The sequence below is a fragment of the Salmo salar genome, chromosome ssa29 (assembly GCF_905237065.1).
Source record: "Salmo salar chromosome ssa29, Ssal_v3.1, whole genome shotgun sequence".
In the NCBI taxonomy this organism is placed as follows: Eukaryota; Metazoa; Chordata; class Actinopteri; order Salmoniformes; family Salmonidae; genus Salmo; species Salmo salar.
The window spans coordinates 39,848,221-39,871,411 of record NC_059470.1 but is presented as its reverse complement, the minus strand read 5'-3'; the positions used below and the strand labels follow the sequence as shown (position 1 = coordinate 39,871,411).

At 45.7% G+C, this 23,191-nt stretch overlaps 1 protein-coding gene across 2 annotated transcripts in view; it reads left to right on the top strand.

The window, feature by feature from the left end:
- The first annotated feature begins 2,228 nt into the window (after positions 1-2,228).
- The window catches only part of LOC106590681 (procollagen-lysine,2-oxoglutarate 5-dioxygenase 2), a 127,829-nt gene continuing 106,866 nt past the window's right edge, over positions 2,229-23,191 (top strand). Inside the window, exon 1 of one of the 2 annotated variants that reach the window (XM_014181840.2) lies at positions 2,229-2,661. In XM_014181840.2, coding sequence (XP_014037315.2) covers positions 2,562-2,661 — 100 coding nt within the window. In that variant the 5' untranslated portion in view covers positions 2,229-2,561. The remainder of the gene's footprint in view (positions 2,662-23,191) is intronic. The other variant, XM_014181839.2, reaches the window with a different exon arrangement.

Here is a 23,191-nt window from a genome sequence, read left to right as displayed (position 1 = left end):
TGTCCCAGAGTGTTACTAGTCCAGTAACTAGTGGGAACCTGTCCCAGAGTGGTACTAGTCCATTAACTGGTGACGACCTGTCCCAGAGTGTTACTAGTCCATTAACTAGTGGAAGCCTGTCCCAGAGTGTTACTAGTCCACTAACTAGTGGAAGTGGATGCCTGTCCCAGAGTGTTACTAGTCCACTAACTAGTGGAAGCCTGTCCCAGAGTGTTAATAGTCCAGTAACTAGTGGAAGCCTGTCCCAGAGTGTTAATAGTCCAGTAACTAGTGGAAGCCTATCCCAGGATGTTACTAGTCCACTAACTAGTGGAAGTGGATGCCTGTCCCAGAGTGTTACTAGTCCAGTAACTAGTGGAAGCCTGTCCCACAGTGTTACTAGTCCAGTAACTGGTGTATGCCTGTCCCAGAGTGTTACTAGTCCAGTAACTAGTGGAAACCTGTCCCAGAGTGTTACAAGTCCATTAACTAGTGGAAGTGGAAGCCTGTCCCAGAGTGCTACTAGTCCATTAACTAGTGGAAGCCTGTCCTAGAGTGTTACTATTCCATTAACTAGTGGAAACCTGTCCCAGAGTGTTACTAGTCCAGTAAATAGTGGAAACCTGTCCCAGAGTGTTACTAGTCCACTAACTAGTGGAAGACTGTCCCAGAGTGTTACTAGTCCATTAACTAGTGGATTTGGAAGCCTTTCCCAGAGTGTTACTAGTTAGTTAACTAGTGGAAGCCTTTCCCAGAGTGTTACTATTCCATTAACTAGTGGAAACCTGTCCCAGAGTGTTACTAGTTAGTTAACTAGTGGAAGCCTTTCCCAGAGTGTTACTAGTTCGTTAACTAGTGGTGTGGAAGCCTTTCCCAGAATGTTACTAGTCCATTAAATAGTGGAAGCCTGTCCCAGAGTGTTACTAGTCCATTAACTAGTGGAAACCTGTCCCAGAGTGTTACTAGTCCATTAACTAGTGGAAACCTGTCCCAGAGTGTTACTAGTCCAGTAACTAGTGGAAACCTGTCCCAGAGTGTTACTAGTCCAGTAACTAGTGGAAACCTGTCCCAGAGTGTTACTAGTCCAGTAACTAGTGGAAACCTGTCCCAGAGTGTTACTAGGCCAGTAACTAGTGGAAACCTGTCCCAGAGTGTTACTAGGATAGTAACTAGTGGAAACCTGTCCCAGAGTGTTACTAGTCCAGTAACTAGTGGAAACCTGTCCCAGAGGTTGTGACATGTGAGTTAAAATGTATTTTACATTCATCAGTTTGACTTTTCTATTTTTTTTCTGTATCTTATTTAATGAATACTGGTTCCATAGTCTGAAAATAGTTGTGTTATTTCAACATCTCTATGTTTCTAAAAAGCTGTCGTTTTTTGGGCTGCTACTCTCTTGTCTGATCCTGTGTGCTGTTTCCACCAGTTTTGATTTAATTTTGATAAAACTGATTTGCATATTTCTGAAAAGTTACTTGTCTCGAAGTTTAAGTAATATTTAATTTTCCCGAGTCATTTGACTTAGAACAAGAGGCCTTTATCAGAACTCAGGACAGAGAAAGAAAGCCTTGTTGACCATGTGTATTTCGTGTATTTTAGTCCCATTTGGGAAGGGGTGGGTATTTACTTTAGGACGGTAGGGGGTTTTTAAACCAAACACTGCTGCAGTTGTTCAATCACACGTTCGCACCTAGCCAAGTACCTCAACTCCTCCACAGACTAGTTTTTTATTATTATCAACCTCCGACTCTGTGTCAATTCTACAACAACAACAGAAATGCATTCTTAATAAATCCTTACCGTGTACCTATGTTTGTCCTCTGTTGTTGCATGTCTTTCTTTGTTTGCTGAAATGTTTTGCGTTTTAATATGTTAATTAAATACAACCACTGTTTCCTTGTTGAGATTTAATACGCACATTCGCGCTGAGTTGTCATTGACTACCAACAACGAGGAAACAGTCGGTGCTTGTGTTTGATTAACGTTTTACAAAAACATATGAATTTCAGCATAAGCGACTGGATATGGAGTCAGAGGTTCATTTAAAAACGAGAGTCTACGCTCAAATCTGTGGAGGAGATGAGGTAGGCCTTCTTGGGAAGTTCGCTCCAAGTTTCACCACCAGGCTGGTGTAGAAACACACTCTCTCACTCTGTCTGTCTCTCTCTCTCTCTCTCTCTCTCTCTCTCTCTCTCTCTCTCTCTCTCTCTCTGTTCAGCCAACATGCAACACTACTGGAAGAAGTAGCAAATGCTACAGTTGCAATTAAGGAACCACGCCTTTACCGTTATTTTCTCTGCCTGAATGACTGTATTTATACCAGCAGACCTCGGAGCGCATAACCAGCTCGACCAACTGTTTGCGTCTCTCTCGCTCTCTCTCTATTTTAGAGAAACGGCAGGCTGAAGTTTGGTCGAAGGATTATTTCTTTCATTATTGTATTATCGCGAGAGGAGAGTCAGCCAGTCGTCGACCCCCGGAACCTGGGGGTCAGAGCAGACAAGCTGAGGAGAAGTCCAGTCAGTCCCCTTAAACCCCGCTCTGAAACAAGGGACTGCTGCTCTCATCAACACACCACAGACATGGAGTATTACAACCTTTTTTTTTTATTATGTTTTTCCTGGAAACAGTTTATTTCCAATGCTCACTCATCTGACAGCAATCAACAGCTAATTCCAACAGGTAAAGCAGCTTAGGCTATTATAAAACTATTCTTGTCCTTTGAGCCAACACGTTTGTAAAATAACACTGATGTCTTTTGTCTTGTTTTGACACATTTATTAATACTTTATATAGCCAAATAAAAGTGTTTATTTTCCAGAATGTTACTTTGATTTCCTGAGTTCTCTTGCTATTTAATTTTGCGAGCTGGTTACTAATGTTTAATTAATTGGAAATATATAGATAAGTATATATGCTTATTTTTTTTAGGGGACAATAATATACAACACAATATTCAAGTCAGGCCTATTACAAAAACACGTCTACACAAAAAAAAAACATCTAAATAAATAATATAAAGATGACAGATCACATTACTTACTTCACACATCAAATATTACATTATAATATTCTAAAGTAAGCTGCAGATTTTAATATTTTTTTTCTTTCAGTTTCTATGTAATTAGATGTAGGATTTAATAAAAAACAACACATTCATAGGCTCACGTGAAGGCTTGGGATTCTAGATTATGTTTGTAACTGTTGGCTTTTTTTCCCGGCTACATGCCCTTTATAACATGAGGAAGCACAGGTTCTTCCTGCCAGTGCGATGTCTGCTGTGTTTGCGAAATGGAACACGGTAATGTCAAAATTATACTATAGCGTTAAAACGGACTTTCTCTTAAAGAGCATAAATAAACTTGAGCGGTTTCTCACATTTCACGCCTTTTATTGACTGTTTTGTGTGGCCGACGCACAAACTTTAAATGTATACTGCGTGACTTTTATCTCCCTATAAAGGAAAGGTTATAGGATCCAAATCAAAATAATAATTGTACCCAGTGCTTGACTTGGGCAGGAGCTCGCTGGAGCTCGCTGGAGCTGAGTACAAGCACCTCACATGATCTACTGCTCCAACTCCTGTTCTTCTTAAAGAATATTAATTAAACAGGGTCGTAGAGCTCCTTCACCTAAATACCGTATAATCAGTAACAGCACTCAAAATCAGTACTGCACCTATTTCAGTCCAAGTCAAGCACTAATTGTTTTTTATTTTATTTTTATTTAACTAGGTAAGTCAGTTAAGAACAAATTCGTATTTACAATGACGGCCTACCGGGGAACAGTGGGGTTAACTGCCTTGTTCATGGGGCAGAACGACAGATTTTGTACCTTGTCAGCTCGGGGATTCCATCCTGCAACCTTTCGGTTACTAGTCCAACGCTCTAACCGCTAGGCTACGCTGCCGCCCCGATTGTACCCTAACGAGACAAAGTTACGCTTTACCAGGCCAATAAGTCTTCTGTTACCTTTAAAAACTAACTTTTCACTTGCCTGTATTAGTTTCAGTGTGTTTTCTCATGAGTTTGTGATTAATTGAGTTAATCTGTAGACTCACTGTTTTTTTTTTTGTTGCTGTAATGCTGTGCTGCGAAACGGAATGAGAAGGCCACTCTGTTGGAATTAGTAGAATAGTCCTAATTCAACGGACGTTTCTCTGTATGTGACTGAACAACAACCTTCTGCCTAGGGGTCTGGACCCGTATGGCACAGGTAACACAGTGCATTTATGCCCCTTCCACAGTGATCACCGGTTCAACCCCCAATCTGACTGCACCAACCCTAATCTCGTCCACCAGCCTAGTAGCAATTAAGTCTGGGCATGAGGTTACCCCACACCACCCCTGAATTGCTACCCACCCAATCATTTGATCCTATAACATCAAAGCAGGCTATGCTAGCCTTTTGGGGGCCTTAAGCGAGATTTGGCTGGGGACCCCCCCCCCCACCTCGCAGCGGTGGAGAGAAACATTTACGTTTTTACATTTAATTTCCTGCAATTCTAAACATTTTACCATGGGGGGGTGGCATAAAAGAAAAAGTTGCAATTTTGTAACGCATTTCATACAATCCCACTTCCCCCACACTGCTACAGCAGCTGGGTTCGGTTAGGACTCTAGGGACTTGTCTGAAAACACCTTCTTCAGTAAACATGCCAGTGTCACTCAATTAAGTCTACTCCGGAATAATTTCTGTAAAACACTGCTGCTTGTTAATAGCCCCTCGACCAGAAGCCTTAACTGCATCCATGTGTGTGTTGTGAGACTCTACGTCATGACTTCTGTGTGTTTGGATGTAGACTAGAGGTACTGCTTATTAACAATACAGTGGTGTTGTGAGCGGCTGCGTGTGGAATTATCACTAAATAAATCAACCGTGAGAGCTGAGGTCTAGGGAAACTACAGCCCCCAGAAGCCCTTTCTCTCTCTCTCTCACACACACACACACACACACACACACACACACACACACACACACACACACACACACACACACACACACACACACACACACACACACTATGCCACTGATCCCTTAGCCGCTCTCACACTGCATACTCAAAATTTAAATGGGGATATCAAGAGGGTGAAAATCATTTAGGGGGTAATTAGACCCCCCCAATAGTCACTTCAGCTGAGCCAGCATCACCACAGTCTTCAGCGCTTGATGAACGAATACATCTCTCAGCTGAGCCAGCATCACCGCAGTCTTCAGCGTTTGATGAACGAATACATCTCTCAGCTGAGCCAGCATCACCACAGTCTTCAGCGCTTGATGAACGAATACATCTCTCAGCTGAGCCAGCATCACCGCAGTCTTCAGCGCTTGATGAACGAATACATCTCTCAGCTGAGCCAGCATCACCGCAGTCTTCAGCGCTTGATGAACGAATACATCTCTCAGCTGAGCCAGCATCACCGCAGTCTTCAGCGTTTGATGAACGAATACATCTCTCAGCTGAGCCAGCATCACCGCAGTCTTCAGCGCTTGATGAACGAATACATCTCTCAGCTGAGCCAGCATCACCGCAGTCTTCAGCGCTTGATGAACGAATACATCTCTCAGCTGAGCCAGCATCACCGCAGTCTTCAGCGCTTGATGAACGAATACATCTCTCAGCTGAGCCAGCATCACCGCAGTCTTCAGCGCTTGATGAACGAATACATCTCTCAGCTGAGCCAGCATCACCGCAGTCTTCAGCGTTTGATGAACGAATACATCTCTCAGCTGAGCCAGCATCACCGCAGTCTTCAGCGCTTGATGAACGAATACATCTCTCAGCTGAGCCAGCATCACCGCAGTCTTCAGCGTTTGATGAACGAATACATCTCTCAGCTGAGCCAGCATCACCGCAGTCTTCAGCGTTTGATCAACGAATACATCGCTCAGCTGAGCCAGCATCACCGCAGTCTTCAGCGTTTGATCAACGAATACATCTCTCAGCTGAGCCAGCATCACCGCAGTCTTCAGCGTTTGATCAACGAATACATCTCTCAGGAATATTCCTTCAGTGAAGATATGTTATTACGTTGGACATAGTCTTTTTTTAGTAGTAGAAATTAGTCTAAGGCTTTGGCTCAGAAATATTACATAGACCAATCACTGCCACTTTCATCTTCAGTTTGCCACATATTTCAATGGAACATGAAACCATCTGTGTGTAAACACTGTGTAGGACAGGACAGAACATCTACGTGTTCGCTGTTCTTCTAGAAGGGTCACTACTGGAAATACTGACACGTCGTAAAGTCTTTCCACTCGTTTAACGTTTGGCTCACATCTCCAACTCACTCTGTTGCTACTGCTGTCTACGTTTAAAGATGACTTTACGATACTAATGATGGCTTCACAATACTAAAGATAGCTTCACGATGGAATTAGAAACTATGAGCCTTTACTAGAGTTTGTCTGTAAACGATGACAAAGCTGATTGGTCTCATTTTATATTTTAAATTTCATCAATAAAGAAGAAGTCTTTTTAGTTGTACATTTCCTCTATGTACTCTCTGTTCTCTAGGCTACTCTCTACTCTCTCTGTCCTCTACTCTCTCTGTTCTCTACTCTCTCTGTCCTCTACTCTCTCTGTCCTCTACTCTCTCTGTCCTCTACTCCCTCTGTTCTCTACTCTCTCTGTCCTCTACTCTCTCTGTTCTCTACTCTCTCTGTCCTCTACTCTCTCTGTTCTCTACTCTCTCTGTTCTCTACTCTCTCTGTCCTCTAGGCTTCTCTCTACTCTCTCTGTTCTCTACTCTCTCTGTTCTCTACTCTCTCTGTTCTCTACTCTCTCTGTCCTCTAGGCTTCTCTCTACTCTCTCTGTTCTCTACTCTCTCTGTCCTCTACTCTCTCTGTTCTCGACTCTCTCTGTTCTCTAGGCTTCTCTCTACTCTCCCTGCTCTCTACTCTCTCTGTCAGGATGTTGGGTGCTGAACAGCTGTAGAGGACCAAGTGAACAGAATGAACTAGCGTCTGGTGTGTGTGTGTTGATGCTGTACTCCCCCTCCCACGGGCTCTGACTCTATGTGTCAGCCTCTGTTCTCCTGGAGGATGAACCATGAAGAGTGGCTGGAGTGGGTGGATGACAGATGGAGGAAGGGAGGAAGAGGAAAGGAGGAGGAGGAGGATGTCATTATTAAACTATTAAGGAACCAGGTTCAGTTCATATCAGTTCTCGATGACTCCTTTGCGTCTTGCGAGCTCTGATCAAACTTTGCTATTTCTTGATTTATTTTGGTGATTTATCTTTACTTTTTATTTTTTATTATTTTTTATTTTTTTTGCACTAAATGTATCCGCTATCATTTGGTATGATGGAGTGGGGGCGTCCTGGTGAGACTAAGACGAAGGGAAAATCTTCCACCTCTTCCATCTGTTCTATTGACCAATTGATAATAAGATGGATTACCTCCGAATACAGGATTTGATATCAACGGGACTCTCGTTAACTGTAATATTCTCAGTTTTTTCTTAAACATGGCTTTAGGACAAGATACCCCCCCCCCCAGACGAGGAGGGGTATGTTTATTTATCAACAACAAATGTTGTGTGGACTCTAGCGTAGTGGAAGTGTCAACCTATTGTTCACCCGTCTGATGATCTAATACCCGACCTTCTACCTCCGAGAGAGTTTTTAATCTGTTTTCGCTGTATACTGTATACTGTATATTCCACCTCAGGACCACAACAACAATAAGCTGGCACTCAACGAGATGTTACGAGGCTATAAACAAGCAGAAAACAATGCACCCCGGAAGCTGCTTTTTCTTGTTGCCGGTGACACGTGATGTCCAAACTTCTGTCAACGCGTCTCCTTCACCGCTAGGAGTGATAAAGTCCTAGACCATTGTTACTTAACCCACAAACAAGCATACAACGCCCTCCCTTGTCCTCCCTTCGGCGAATCAGATCATGACTATACTCAAACAGGAAGTACCAGTGACGCTCTCCGTAGATAAATGGTCCTCCGAAGCGGAGGCTATGCAGCAGGACAGCATTGCAAGTGCTGACTGGAATATGTTCCAAGACCTCCACCGATAGCATCGACCTTATCAGTAAATGTATTGGCGAAGTGAAAGTCCACTGCTTACCCAATTAAAAGCCCTGGATTATCACAAACGAAAAGGACGGAGCTAACGTACACAGGGCTATCGTAGCCAACCCGAGGTTACGTCTGAGGACATGAACGCATACAAAAAGTCAAACTACAACCTCAAACAGGAAAAAGGACAATATAGGAATTCTATTACACCGTCTCCAGCGCTTCAAGCATGTGTCAGGGTCTACAGTCTATTACGGATTACATAGGAAGACCAAGCCATTATCTGCCCAATAATGCCTCTCTACCAGACGAACTCAATGCATTTTATGCACGCTTCGACCAAATCAACGTAGAGCCGTGAGTGAGGACCCCTTGCCGAGCCAGAAGACTGGGTGATCTCGCTCTCCCAGGCCGATGTGAGTAAGGTTTTTAATTTGTTCAACACTCGCAAGGCCGCTGTGCTGGACAGTTATTCCAGGGCGCGTTCTCAAAGCATGCGCAGGACAGCTGGCAGGCATCGTCAAGGTCATTTTAAAACCTCTACTTGTCCTAGCCTGTAATCCCCACATGTTTTCAAACTCACCACTATCGTTCCTGATGCCAAGAACTAACCACAATGACTACCACCCTGTAGCACTCACATCTGTAATCAAGAAGTGATTTAAAAGTCATGGTACACATTAAATCCATTATCCCAGACACCCTAGACCCACTCCAATTTGCATACCGCCCCAAACAGATCTACAAATGATCCACTCCAAACTGCCCTCTCCCACCTGAACAAGAGGAATACCTATGTTAGAATGTTGTTCATCGACTACAGCTCAGCTTTCAACACCATCAAGATCATGACCCCGGGACTGGACAGCTCCCTCTGCATCTAGATTCTGGACTTCCTGTCGGGACGCCCCCAGGTGGTAAGGATAGGCAACAACACCTCCGCCACACTGATCCTCAACACAGGGGCCCACCAGGGGTGTGTGTTTAGTCCCCTCCTGTACTCCCTGTTCACCAACGACTGCGTGGCCAGGCACGACTCCAACACCATCATTAAGTTTGCTGATAACACAACAGTGGTAGGCCTGATCACCGACAACGATGAGACAGCCTATAGGGAGGAGGAAAAGGATGGCTGAACACGCCCCCATTCTCATCGACGGGGCTGTCGTGGAGCTGGTCAAGAGTTTCAAGTTCCTTGGTGTCCACATCACCAACAAACTATCATGGTCCAAACACACCAAGACAGTTGTGAAGAGGGAAAGGTTCACCCATTTTTTTATTTTTTATGTTATATTGTTTTTGTACATCTCTAAGGGATGTTCTATCAATTCCCTGGGCCATTTCATGTTTTCTGAGTTATTGGCGTTCAAGCAGACAGAATGCCGTCCGGTATGACGTAGCAGCGTGATAAAGTCTCTCTCACTGGAAATTCAAATAAATGCAAACAAAACACCTATCCTGTCAGATTTCCATACTGGCCAATGAGGATGTCTTCTCTCCTGTCAGATTTCCATACTGGCCAATGAGGATGTCTTCTATCCTGTCAGATTTCAATACTGGCCAATGAGGATGTCTTCTCTCCTGTCAGATTTCAATACTGGCCAATGAGGATGTCTTCTATCCTGTCAGATTTCAATACTGGCCAATGAGGATGTCTTCTATCCTGTCAGATTTCAATACTGGCCAATGAGGATGTCTTCTATCCTGTCAGATTTCAATACTGGCCAATGAGGATGTCTTCTATCCTGTCAGATTTCAATACTGGCCAATGAGGATGTCTTCTCTCCTGTCAGATTTCAATACTGGCCAATGAGGATGTCTTCTCTCCTGTCAGATTTCAATACTGGCCAATGAGGATGTCTTCTATCCTGTCAGATTTCAATACTGGCCAATGAGGATGTCTTCTCTCCTGTCAGATTTCAATACTGGCCAATGAGGATGTCTTCTATCCTGTCAGATTTCAATACTGGCCAATGAGGATGTCTTCTATCCTGTCAGATTTCAATACTGGCCAATGAGGATGTCTTCTATCCTGTCAGATTTCAATACTGGCCAATGAGGATGTCTTCTATCCTGTCAGATTTCAATACTGGCCAATGAGGATGTCTTCTCTCCTGTCAGATTTCAATACTGGCCAATGAGGATGTCTTCTCTCCTGTCAGATTTCAATGCTGGCCAATGAGGATGTCTTCTCTCCTGTCAGATTTCAATACTGGCCAATGAGGATGTCTTCTCTCCAATGAGCCATTGATCATATTTTTGCGATATTGCGAGAAATTAGTCATTAATGGAGGGTCTAGCACATTTGTCCTATTTGTCTGTCTCTTTAGTCCAGGATGCATTGCATGGTGCCATTGCCAGAGATATTTATAGAAAGGAGATCGGAATCCGATGAATGAAAGAACATATAACACCCCACGCCCAGCAGACTGTCGACCAATCGCTTTCACGTTGTCATGCTACGTCACACGGTTTCTAAGTTAATCGTCACACAATCCCTAAATTGATAGTACAGTTTGTTATTAAGGGAATTTGATTGAATTGTGGGTAGCTACGTTTTCTAGCTGGCTACCTAGCTACACTGCATGACTAAACGTATGTGGACAACTGCTCGTTGTACATCTCGTTCCAAAGTCATGGGCATTAATATGGAGTTGGTCCCCTCTTTGCTGCTATAACAGCCTCCGCTATTCTGGGAAGGCTTTCCTCTAGATGTTGAAACATTGCTGCGGGGACTTGCTTCCATTCAGCCACAAGAGCATTAGTGAGGTTGGGTACCTCATCCCAAAGGTGTTCGATGGGGTTGAGGTCAGGTCTCTGTGCAGGCCAGTCAAGTTCTTCCACACCGATCTCAACAAACCATTTCTGTATGGACCTCGCTTTGTCCACGGGGGCATTGTCATGCTGAAACAGGAAAAGGGCCTTCCTCAAACTGTTGCCACAATGTTGGAAGCACAGAATCATCTAGAATGTCATTCTATGCTGTAGCGTTAAGATTTCCCTTCACTGGAACTAAGGGGCCCGAACCATGAAAAACAGCCACAGACCATTATTCCTCCTCCACCAAACTTTACAGTTGGCACTTTGCATTGGGGCAGGTAGCGTTCTCCTGTCATCCGTCAAACCCAGATTCGTCTGCTGGACTGCCAGATAGAGAAGCGTGATTCATCATTCCAGAGAACACGTTTCCACTGCTCCAGAGTCCAATGACGGCGGGCTTTACACCGATCCAGTCGACGCTTGGCATTGTGCATGGTGATCTTAGGCTTGTGTGCGGCTACTCGGCCATGGAAACCCATTTCATGAAGCTCCCGATGAACAGTTGTGCTGACGTTTCTTCCAGAGGAAGTTTGGAACTCAGTAATGAGTGTTGCAACCGAGGACAGGCAATTTTTACGTGCTTCTGCACTCGGCGGTCCAGTTCTGTGAGCTTGTATGGCCTACCACTTTGCAGCTGAGCCGTTGTTGCTCCTAGACGTTTCCGCCATACAATAACAGCACTTACAGTTGACCGGGGCAGCACTAGCAGGACAGAAATTTGACGAACTGACTTGTTGGAAAGGTGGCATCCTATGACGGTGCCACATTTAAAGTCACTGATCTCTTCAGTAAGGGCCATTCCACTGCCAATGTTTGTCTATGGAGAATGCATGGCTATGTGCTTGATTTTATACACCTGTCAGCAACGGGTGTGGCTGAAATAGCCGAATCCACTAATTTTGAAGGGGTGTCCACATCATTTTGTGTATATATAGTGTATTCCCTATACGGTGGACTACTTTTAACCAAAACAGTTGTGCACTTCATAGGATATATGGTGCCTTTTGGGACACAGCCTTCTATGAACACTTTCGCAAAGGAAACTCCACCTAAAATCCACTCATACATTCTATGGTGTATATTGACTCTGGGCTGTAATACCAGCCAGCCATTCATTCTATGGTGTATAACAGCCAGCCATTCATTCTATGTTTAATATTGACTCTGGGCTGTAATACTAGCCTAGTGCTATCAAACTTAGCTGGCAGGCGTAGCCTACAATTTGTATTCTTGGAACATTGTCACATATCGCCGCAACCTTGATTCAAGTGCTCCTTCTCTGTAAACATGTGTTTGACCTTCTGTTTTTGTTGTTGTTGGTGTTAGTTGTGTTTGTGGCATTCTTCAGTCAACCATCAAATATGATATGATTCACACAATAACAAGCAGGGCATTCCCATGGTCCCGAAGCCAGGTGGCAAACGCCAGCGCTGAATGACAGATGGGAAGTATGTGGCATTACATTTAAGTGGTGGTGTTGTAGAGGCAGTGTGTTTTACTGTATAAAAATGATCCTCTCCTGCTCCTATTCTCCATGTCTTCCTCTCCTTCTCCTCCTCTCCTTCTCCTCCTCTCCTTCACCTCCTCTCCTTCCCCTCTCCCCCTCCTCTCCTTCTCCTTCTCTCCTTCCCCTCTCCCCCTCCTCTCCTTCCCCTCTCCTCATCCTCTCCTTGTCTTCCTCTACTTCTACTCTTCTCCTTGTCTTCCTCTCCTTCTACTCCTCTCCTTCCCCTCTCCCCCTCCTCCTCATCCTCTCCTTGTCTTCTTCTAATCCTCTCCTCCTCCTCCTCTCCTCACCCTCTCCTCATCCTCTCCTTGTCTTCCTCTCCTACTCCTCTCCTCCTCTCCTTCTCCTCTCCTCCTCTCTTTACACACTCCAACACAGATTCAGTCTGTGTTGGAGTGATTCAGTCTGGGTTGGAGTGATTCAGTCTGGGTTGGAGTGATTCAGTCTGGGTTGGAGTGATTCAGTCTGGGTTGGAGTGGTTCAGTCTGGGTTGGAGTGATTCATTCTGGGTTGGAGTGATTCAGTCTGGGTTGGAGTGATTCAGTCTGGGTTGGAGTGATTCAGTCTGGGTTGGAGTGATTCAGTCTGATTCAGTCTGGGTTGGAGTGATTCAGTCTGTGTTGGAGTGGTTCAGTCTGGGTTGGAGTGATTCAGTCTGGGTTGGAGTGATTCAGTCTGGGTTGGAGTGATTCAGTCTGGGTTGGAGTGGTTTAGTGTGGATTGAAGGGATTTAGTGTGTTTTGGAGTGGTTTAGTGTGGCTTAAATGTTTTTTGTGTGGCTGGACCAGAGACACTGTGGCTGGACCAGAGACACTGTGGCTGGACCAGAGACACTGTGGCCGGACCAGAGACGCTGTGGCTGGATGGACCAGAGACACTGTGGCTGGACCAGAGACATTGTGGCTGGACCAAATACACTGTGGCTGGACCAAATACACTGAGGCTGGACCAAATACACTGTGGCCGGACCAGAGACACTGTGGCCGGACCAGAGACACTGTGGCTGGACCAAATACACTGAGGCTGGACCAAATACACTGTGGCCGGACCAGAGACACTGTGGCCGGACCAGAGACACTGTGGCTGGACCAGAGACGCTGTGGCCGGACCAAATACACTGTGGCCGGACCAGAGACACTGTGGCTGGACCAGAGACACTGTGGCTGGACCAGAGACATTGTGGCTGTACCAAATACACTTTGGCTGGACCAAATACACTGTGGCTGGACCAAATACATTGTGGCTGGACCAGAGACACTGTGGCCGGACCAGAGACAGTGTGGCTGGACCAGAGACACTGTGCCTGGACCAGAGACATTGTGGCTGGAACAAATACACTGTGGCTGGACCAAATACACTGTGGCTGGTCCAAATGCACTGTGGCCGGACCAGAGACACTGTGGCCGGACCAGAAACACTGTGGCTGGACCAAATACATTGTGGCTGGACCAGAGACACTGTGGCTGGACCAGAGACACTGTGGCTGGACCAGAGACACTGTGGCTAGACCAGAGACACTGTGGCTGGACCAGAGACACTGTGGCTGGACCAGAGACGCTGTGGCTGGACCAGAGACACTGTGGCTGGACCAAATACACTGTGGCTGGACCAAATACACTGTGGCTGGACCAAATACATTGTGGCTGGACCAGAGACACTGTGGCTGGACCAGAGACACTGTGGCTGGACCAGAGACACTGTGGCTGGACCAGAGACACTGTGCCTGGACCAGAGACATTGTGGCTGGAACAAATACACTGTGGCTGGACCAAATACACTGTGCCTGGTCCAAATGCACTGTGGCCGGACCAGAGACACTGTGGCCGGACCAGAAACACTGTGGCTGGACCAAATACATTGTGGCTGGACCAGAGACACTGTGGCTGGACCAGAGACACTGTGGCTGGACCAGAGACACTGTGGCTGGACCAGAGACACTGTGGCTGGACCAAATACACTGTGGCTGGACCAGAGACACTGTGGCCGGACCAGAGACACTGTAGCCGGACCAGAGACACTGTGGCCGGACCAGAGACACTGTGGCCGGACCAGAGACACTGTGGCCGGACCAGAGACACTGTGGCCGGACCAGAGACACAGTGGCCGGACCAGAGACACTGTGGCTGGACCAAATACACTGTTGCTGGACCAGAGACGCTGTGGCTGGACCAGAGACACTGTGGCTGAACCAAATACAATGTGCCTGGATCAGAGACACTGTGGCTGGACCAGAGACACTGTGGCTGGACCAGAGACACTGTGGCTGGACCAGAGACATTGTGGCTGGACCAAATATACTGTGGCTGGACCAGAGACATTGTGGCTGGACCAGAGACACTGTGGCTGGACCAGAGACATTGTTGCTGGACCAAATATACTGTGGCTGGACCAGAGACATTGTGGCCGGACCAGAGACATTGTGGCTGGACCAGAGACACTGTGGCTGGACCAGAGACACTGTGGCTGGACCAGAGACACTGTGGCTGGACCAGAGACATTGTGGCTGGACCAGAGACATTGTGGCTGGACCAGAGACACTGTGGCTGGACCAGAGACACTGTGGCTGGACCAGAGACACTGTGGCTGGACCAGAGACATTGTGGCTGGACCAGAGACACTGTGGCTGGAACAGAGACACTGTGGCTGGACCAGAGACACTGTGGCTGGACCAAATACACTGTGGCTGGACCAGAGACATTGTGGCTGGACCAAATATACTGTGGCTGGACCAGAGACACTATATTTGGATTGAGGTTGTAAGAGTCTGTAGTGTCTAGAGAGCTTGTCTTAGATAAGCTCAGTGAATTCTGTTATTAAAGCTAATCATGGAGGAATTAAAAGCTCTTAATCGTACACTTTTGGGGTTTTGGTTGCTGCGTAACTTAGCTAGCGGACCCAGTTCGATGTGGGAGGTGGAGAGAAACATCATTCTTGCTGATGACTTATGTTGAGTTAATGAGTAGACGTACGTTTGGGTTTTTACAGGCCCTGCGGTAGTTGTTCCGTCGACTAATGAAATTACAATGATTCACTCGTTCAGTTTCCCTTTTTACACGGATCCCAGCTGGGTTATAATGTCTATGACATGTTATTGACCATCTGACCCACCCAATAGGTTCCGATGGCCTGGGTCGCCCCACTGTGTTTCTCTTAACTATTAGCCTAACAGCTATTGGTCCTAACGTTGCCTTGGTAACACAGGTCTGTGACCCACACAGGAATGACTACCATAATTGTCATCATTGCGCCTGACAGGAATATTACATGGCTCGTTGGATGTCCCTTCTTCTCTTTTATTTTTTTTTCTTCTTCACCTCTTTAATTGTTTTTCCGCTCTGGGAGAAATAAATTAGAGACTGGTTTGGTCTGGGTCTCGGGCGGCTGACATTTAGCCTGCTAGAGACTTTAGAAGTTATAGCCTGGGTAGGCAGATGCTGTCTGGTGATGTCATGTTGAATTCCAAGGTTGAGGTCTGTATGGGTTGGTTGGGGTAATCAACATCCCGGCCCCCCTTCTGTGGTCACGGATTATGGCACGGCTCTGTTTAACCAATCATGGAAGGAAGTTTTCGAGGCCCCCCCCCAAAAAAAAAATATCTATTTTAGTTGCAAACAGCTACAATAATGTCTGACTAACAATCTCCCAGCATGCAACACATCGTTTCCCTCTGATCGGTGTGTTTCGACCGAGCTCAGCCCTCAGTGACACGTTACTGCTAGGGTTGTAAGTGGGAGCATTATGGAGGGACAGACTGGCTGGCTGGCTGGCTGGCTGGCTGACTGGCTGGCTGGCTGGATGGCTGGCTGGCTGATTGACTGGCTGGCTGGCTGGCTGGCTGGCTGGTTGACTGGCTGGCTGGCTGGCTGGCTGGCTGGCTGGCTGACTGGCTAGCTGGCTGACTGACTGACTGGCTGGCTGGCTGGCTGACTGGCTAGCTGGCTGACTGACTGACTGACTGGCTGACTGGCTGGTTGGCTGGCTGGCTGACTGGCTGGCTGACTGGCTGGCTGGCTGGCTGGCTGGCTGACTGGCTGGTTGGCTGCCTGGCTGATTGGCTGGCTGACTGGCTGGTTGGCTGGCTGGCTGGCTGGCTGATTGGCTGGCTGACTGGCTGGCTGGTGGTAGGCTGACTGGCTGGCTGGCTGACTGGCTGGCTGGCTGGCTGGTGGTAGGCTGACTGACTGGCTGACTGACTGGCTGGCTGGCTGATTGGCTGGTGGTAGGCTGACTGACTGGCTGACTGACTGACTGGCTGGCTGGCTGACTGGCTGGCTGGCTGGTTGACTGGCTGGCTGGCTAGCTGATTGACTGGCTGGCTGGCTGGCTTGCTGACTGACTGGCTGGCTGGCTGGTTGACTGGCTGGCTGGCTGGCTAGCTGATTGACTGGCTGGCTGGCTGGTTGACTGGCTGGCTGGCTAGCTGACTGGCTGGCTGGCTGGCTGGCTGGTTGGCTGGCTGGCTGACTGGCTAGCTGACTGGCTGGCTGGTTGGCTGGCTGACTGGCTAGCTGGTTGGCTGGCTGGCTGGCTGGCTGGCTGACTGGCTGACTGGCTTGCTGACTGACTGGCTAGCTGACTGACTGGCTAGCTGATTGACTGGCTGGCTGACTGGCTGACTGACTGCTTACTGGGGTTGTAATTGGTGTGTATTGGTTCCTGGCCCACATGTACTAGAAATGTCAGTTGTGCAACAAAAGCTGCACGTGGTTACATTAACTAGTGGTTACATTAACCTTGGTTACATTAACTAGTGGTTACATTAACCTTGGTTACATTAACTAGTGGTTACATTAACTAGTGGTTACATTAACTAGTGGTTACATTAACCTTGGTTACATTAACCTTGGTTACATTAACTTGTGGTTACATTAACTTGTGGTTACATTAACTTGTGGTTACATTAACATGTGGTTACATTAACTAGTGGTTACATTAACTTGTGGTTACATTAACGTTGGATACATTAACTAGTGGTTACATTAATTTTGGTTACATTAACTTTGGTTACATTAAACTTGGTTACATTAACTAGTGGTTACATTAACTAGTGGTTACATTAACTAGTGGTTAACTAGTGGTTACATTAACTAGTGGTTACATTAACTAGTGGTTACATTAACTAGTGGTTACATTAACCTTGGTTACATTAACCTTGGTTACATTAACTTGTGGTTACATTAACTAGTGATTACATTAACTAGTGGTTACATTAACTAGTGGTTACATTAACCTTGGTTACATTAACATGTGGTTACATTAACTAGTGGTTACATTAACTAGTGGTTACATTAACTTGTGGTTACATTAACTAGTGGTTAACTAGTGGTTACATTAACTAGTGATTACATTAACTTGTGGTTACATTAACATGTGGTTACATTAACATTGGTTACATTAACTTGTGGTTACATTAACTAGTGGTTACATTAACTAGTGGTTACATTAACTTTGGTTGCATTAACTTTGGTTACATTAAACTTGGTTACATTAACTAGTGGTTACATTAACTTGTGGTTAACTAGTGGTTACATTAACTTGTGGTTACATTAACTAGTGGTTACATTAACTTGTGGTTAACTAGTGGTTACTTTAACTTTGGTTACATGAACTAGTGGCTAACTAGTGGTTACATTAACATATGGTTACATTAACTTGTGGTTAACTAGTGATTACATTAACTTGTGGTTAACTAGTGGTTACATTAACTTTGGTTACATTAATTAGTGGTTGCATTAACTAGTGGTTACATTAACTTGTGGTTAACTAGTGGTTACATTAACTAGTGGTTACATTAACTTGTGGTTACATGAAATTGATATATATATATATATATATATTTGCTGTATCTCCAGCTGTCATGCTCCACAGGAAGACCTGTACAGAGTACATCAGATTATATCTCCTAGTGGGGTCATGCTCCACAGGAAGACCTGTACAGAGTACATCAGATTATATCTCCTAGTGGGGTCATGCTCCACAGGAAGACCTGTACAGAGTACATCAGATTATATCTCCTAGTGGGGTCATGCTCCACAGGAAGACCTGTACAGAGTACATCAGATTATATCTCCTAGTGGGGTCATGCTCCACAGGAAGACCTGTACAGAGTACAGTAGATTATATATCCTAGTGGGGTCATGCTCCACAGGAAGACCTGAACAGAGTACAGTAGATTATACAGTTCCTTGCAAAAGTATTCGGCCCCCTTGAACTTTTCGACCTTTTGCCACATTTCAGGCTTCAAACATAAAGATATAAAACTGTAATTTTTTGTGAAGAATCAACAACAAGTGGGACACTATCATGAAGTGGAACGAAATTTATTGGATATTTAAAACTTTTTTAACAAATAAAAAACTGAAAAATTGGCCGTGCAAAATTATTCTCAATTTGCTACCTTTTCCCCAGTATTTTTTAACAATGTGGTGCTGCTGAGTACGGCGGCGGGGGGGGGCCTTCTAGATAATAGATCATTGGAAGAATCGACTGCACACTCAGAGCTGTAATGTGAAGATTCAGGAGGCCAAACGCTAATCCGGTGAAACAGGAAAAAGTCTCTGCACACCTCCAGCCAGATCCACATTCATTGAATTGTGTTTAATAATACGTTAATTGAGCTTACGGTCAGTCGACCTTCATCAGAGCGTATATATACATCCAGGTAATCTCACTGTTGGTAATCTCACTGTTGGTAATCTCACTGTTGGTAATCTCACTGTTGGTAATCTCACTGTTGGTAATCTCACTGTTGGTAATCTCACTGTTGGTAATCTCACTGTTGGTAATCTCACTGTTGGTAATCTCACTGTTGGTAATCTCACTGTTGGTAATCTCACTGTTGGTAATCTCACTGTTGGTAATCTCACTGTTGGTAATCTCACTGTTGTTAATCTCACTGTTGTTTATTGGAGATATGCTCTGATGAAAGTCGACTGGTTGAAATCTCAACCACGATTAAAGACATTTGCATCTGACCGGAGGTGGGAGGAAATTTATTCACTGTTTCCCCTGAACACACTGCCAATTCCTCCAATCTACAGCAAAGCAAATACCCTGATAGGATGTCGTGCCTGTCCTTAGATAATAACAAATAAAGTAAACAATTTTTAAAAAAATATCATTTAATTTGTATTTATTTTAGCGCACTACAATGGGAATAGGGTGCCATTTTGGGACACCCTCTGAGCATTCTGGGAGCAGCTGAGTTTATTTTGGCCAGACTGCAACTTTACATCATTTGGTGATCCATCGTAGGGGGGGGGGGAGAGGGGTCCGGAGCCTGTTGACTTAGCAGATACCAAACCTACTGCAGTTACAGAAGTCTGTTTGTGTCAGTTAGCCAAGAATACCCGGTCAACACTAACGGCAGAGACGGAGACAGACAAAACAGTGAGAAGTGCTTTCTTTAGCAGGATTATCAGAGTGTGAAAGTTTACCAAGATGGCTCTGGAAAAATGTGCTACAGGAAAACAGGATGAGTTAAAGCAGGGCTGGCTCTAGCCTTTTTCGGGGCCCTACGAGGGATTTGATTGGGGGGGGGGGGCCCACCTCATGATAAAACATTTTATTGGCCTCCCTCTTAACGGTGGAGAGACATTTTAGTTTTAAAGTTAATTTCGTGCGTTTCTACACATTTTGCCATGAGGCATAGAGAAAATGTTGCACTTTTAAAGGCCCAGTGCAGCCAAAAATGTGATTTTCCTGTGTTTTATTTAAATTTCCACACTATGAGGTTGTAATAATACTGGGAAATTGTGAATATGATGATAATGCCCTTTTAGTGTAAGAGCTGTTTGGAGAAAAAAAAAACACCAGAAATTTCTGCCTGTTTTGGTGGGATGGAGTTTTGTCCTTCCATGGTGACAAATTAGTCAATAGACCAATAAGACAAACAGTTGTAAACCTCTCTGCCAATAACAGCTAATTATCTGTTTTCCCCTCCCTACTCAAACCACTCCCAGACAGTCCTAGCTAAATTCTTGCTTGAGAAATGTGCTAAGAACCTACTTGTCACGTTCGTCGTAAGAATGAGACCAAGGCGCAGCGTGAGTATCGTTCCACATCATTTATTTTGAATGTGAAACTTAGCAAGACAAAACAATAAACTAATGACAAACAACAAACCGTGACGACAGAGGTGAAACATGCACTAACTCAAAATAATCTCCCCACAAAAAACAGGTGGGAAAAACAACTACTTAAATATGATCCCCAATTAGAGACAACGATGACCAGCTGCCTCTAATTGGGAATCATACAAAAAACCCAACATAGAAAAAAGAAACAAGAACCCAGCATAGAAATAAATAATCTAGATAAACCCCCCAGTCACGCCCCGACCTACTCTACCATAGAAATAGACCTACTCTACCATAGCTCTCTATGGTCAAGACGCCCAGACCTACTCTACTATAGCTCTCTATGGTCAAGACGTGACACTACTTGTCATGAATTAAACTATCACAGTAAGGTACGTAATTGTTACTCATAAAGTATTTGATATTGAGATATTGAAAAAAAAAATGTCTGGACTGGATCTTTTAAAGCAAGTTTTTCACAATTCTATACATTTTGACATGGGATGGATAGAAAACTTTGGATTTTTTTTGTACTAGTGGGGGCCCCCTAGCAGGCCGGATGCCCTAAGCAACTGCTTATGTCACTTTTGCCTTGAACCGGCCCTGAGTTACAGCAGAGCAGGGTTGTCAGTCTGAACCCAGCCATTCTGAGATGAGAGGACAGGGGCTGAATACCTCTCCTCCTGTAGGCTGTTAATTCGTACCAACCTGTCAAACGCATTCTCCTCTGTTTGCTCCCGACTGACTAGACTAGACACTCATCCTACAAAAATTGCTGACGTTTAAAACCCTCCATCTCTCTCCCTCTCACCGTCTCTCACCCTCCCACCGTCTCTCTCCTTTCATACGTCTTTCTTCCTCCCTCCCTCTGTCTCCCTCCCTCCCTCCGTCTCTCTCCTTCCCCCGTCTCTCATACAAAATAACCTGTACATGGACTCTAATGCTGGCTGGCTGGCTGGCTATCTGTCTGGTTGTCTGGCTGGCTGACTGGTTGGTTGACTGGCTGGCTGGCTGATGTGTGTTTGCTTGCAGGGCTGGGAAACCTGGCAATGCAATTGTTGATCCGAGAGACAGTCGAGGCAAGAAGATCCTGTGAATTACACCCCAGTAATGTAAGAAGTAAAAGTGTCTCTGTAATAGAGATGGTTAGCGTGTCTGGGCCCATGGGTAATAGTAATAGAGGTGGTTAGCGGGTCTGGGCCCAGGGGTAATAGTGATAGAGGTGGTTAGCGTGTCTGGGCCCAGGGGTAATAGTGATAGAGGTGGTTAGCGTGTCTGGGCCCAGGGGTAATAGTGATAGAGGTGGTTAGTGTGTCTGGGCCCATGGGTAATAGTGATAGAGGTGGTAAGCGTGTCTGGGCCCAGGGGTAATAGTAATAGAGGTGGTTAGCGTGTCTGGGCCCAGGGGTAATAGTAATAGAGGTGGTTAGCGTGTCTGGGCCCAGGGGTAATAGTAATAGAGGTGGTTAGCGTGTCTGGGCCCAGGGGTAATAGTGATAGAGGTGGTTAGCGTGTCTGGGCCCAGGGGTAATAGTGGTAGAGGTGGTTAGTGTGTCTGGGCCCAGGGGTATTAGTAATAGAGGTGGTTAGCATGTCTGGGCCCAGGGGTAATAGTGATAGAGGTGGTGTTGTATAATGTGTGCTTGCTGGGATTCACTCTGTGGCTGACTGGTTTATGGCAGGGTGAGAGGGTGGGGAAAGGTCAATCCCAGTTCACAGTGTTTTAGTATTGTGCTTAAGGGTATTGGATTGTGCCTGAAATGGCACCCTATTCAGAATCAGAATGTTACCTGATGATTATGGTGCTGATAATGATACACAACATTTAAAGACATAATACAGGCAACAGAGTTTAAACAAAGTTTACATACATTATATACAACTGGGTAGAGTGAGCATAGCGCTGTAAGACAATGAATTGATGTACAGGTGGTATACAGTTACATTTCCATTTTTTTTTTTTACATTTTAGTCATTTAGCAGACACTCTTATCCAGAGCAACTTACAGTAGTGAATGCATACATTTCATAAAAAAATTTTGCTGGCCCCCCGTGGGAATCGAACCCACAACCCTGGTGTTGCAAACACCATGCTCTACCAACTGAGCTACAGGGAATACGATTGATATAACGGAGGTATACTGTTTATATACAGTAGTTGTAGGGTATACAGTGGGCAGATGCAGACTCAAACCAGACGTTGATGGATGTGGTGAGGACGGACTCAGTGATTGATGTGTGAAACCGGAGATGTAGTTGTCTGGGAGATGTAGTTTTTTCAGCTGCCTCAAGTTGTACATTCACAAGTGAGCCTTCTGGGTGACCACTGGGATGTTGTCCTCCCGCTAGAGGCCGGGATGTTGTCCTCCCAGTAGAGGCTGGGATGTTGTCCTCCCGCTAGAGGCTGGGATGTTGTCCTCCCACTAGAGGCTGGGATGTTGTCCTCCCACTAGAGGCCGGGATGTTGTCCTCCCAGTAGAGGCTGGGATGTTGTCCTCCCAGTAGAGGCTGGGATGTTGTCCTCCCACTAGAGGCTGGGATGTTGTCCTCCCACTAGAGGCTGGGATGTTGTCCTCCCGCTAGAGGCTGGGATGTTGTCCTCCCGCTAGAGGCTGGGATGTTGTCCTCCCGCTAGAGGCTGGGATGTTGTCCTCCCGCTAGAGGCTGGGATGTTGTCCTCCCGCTAGAGGCTGGGATGTTGTCCTCCCAGTAGAGGCTGGGATGTTGTCCTCCCACTAGAGGCTGGGATGTTGTCCTCCCGCTAGAGG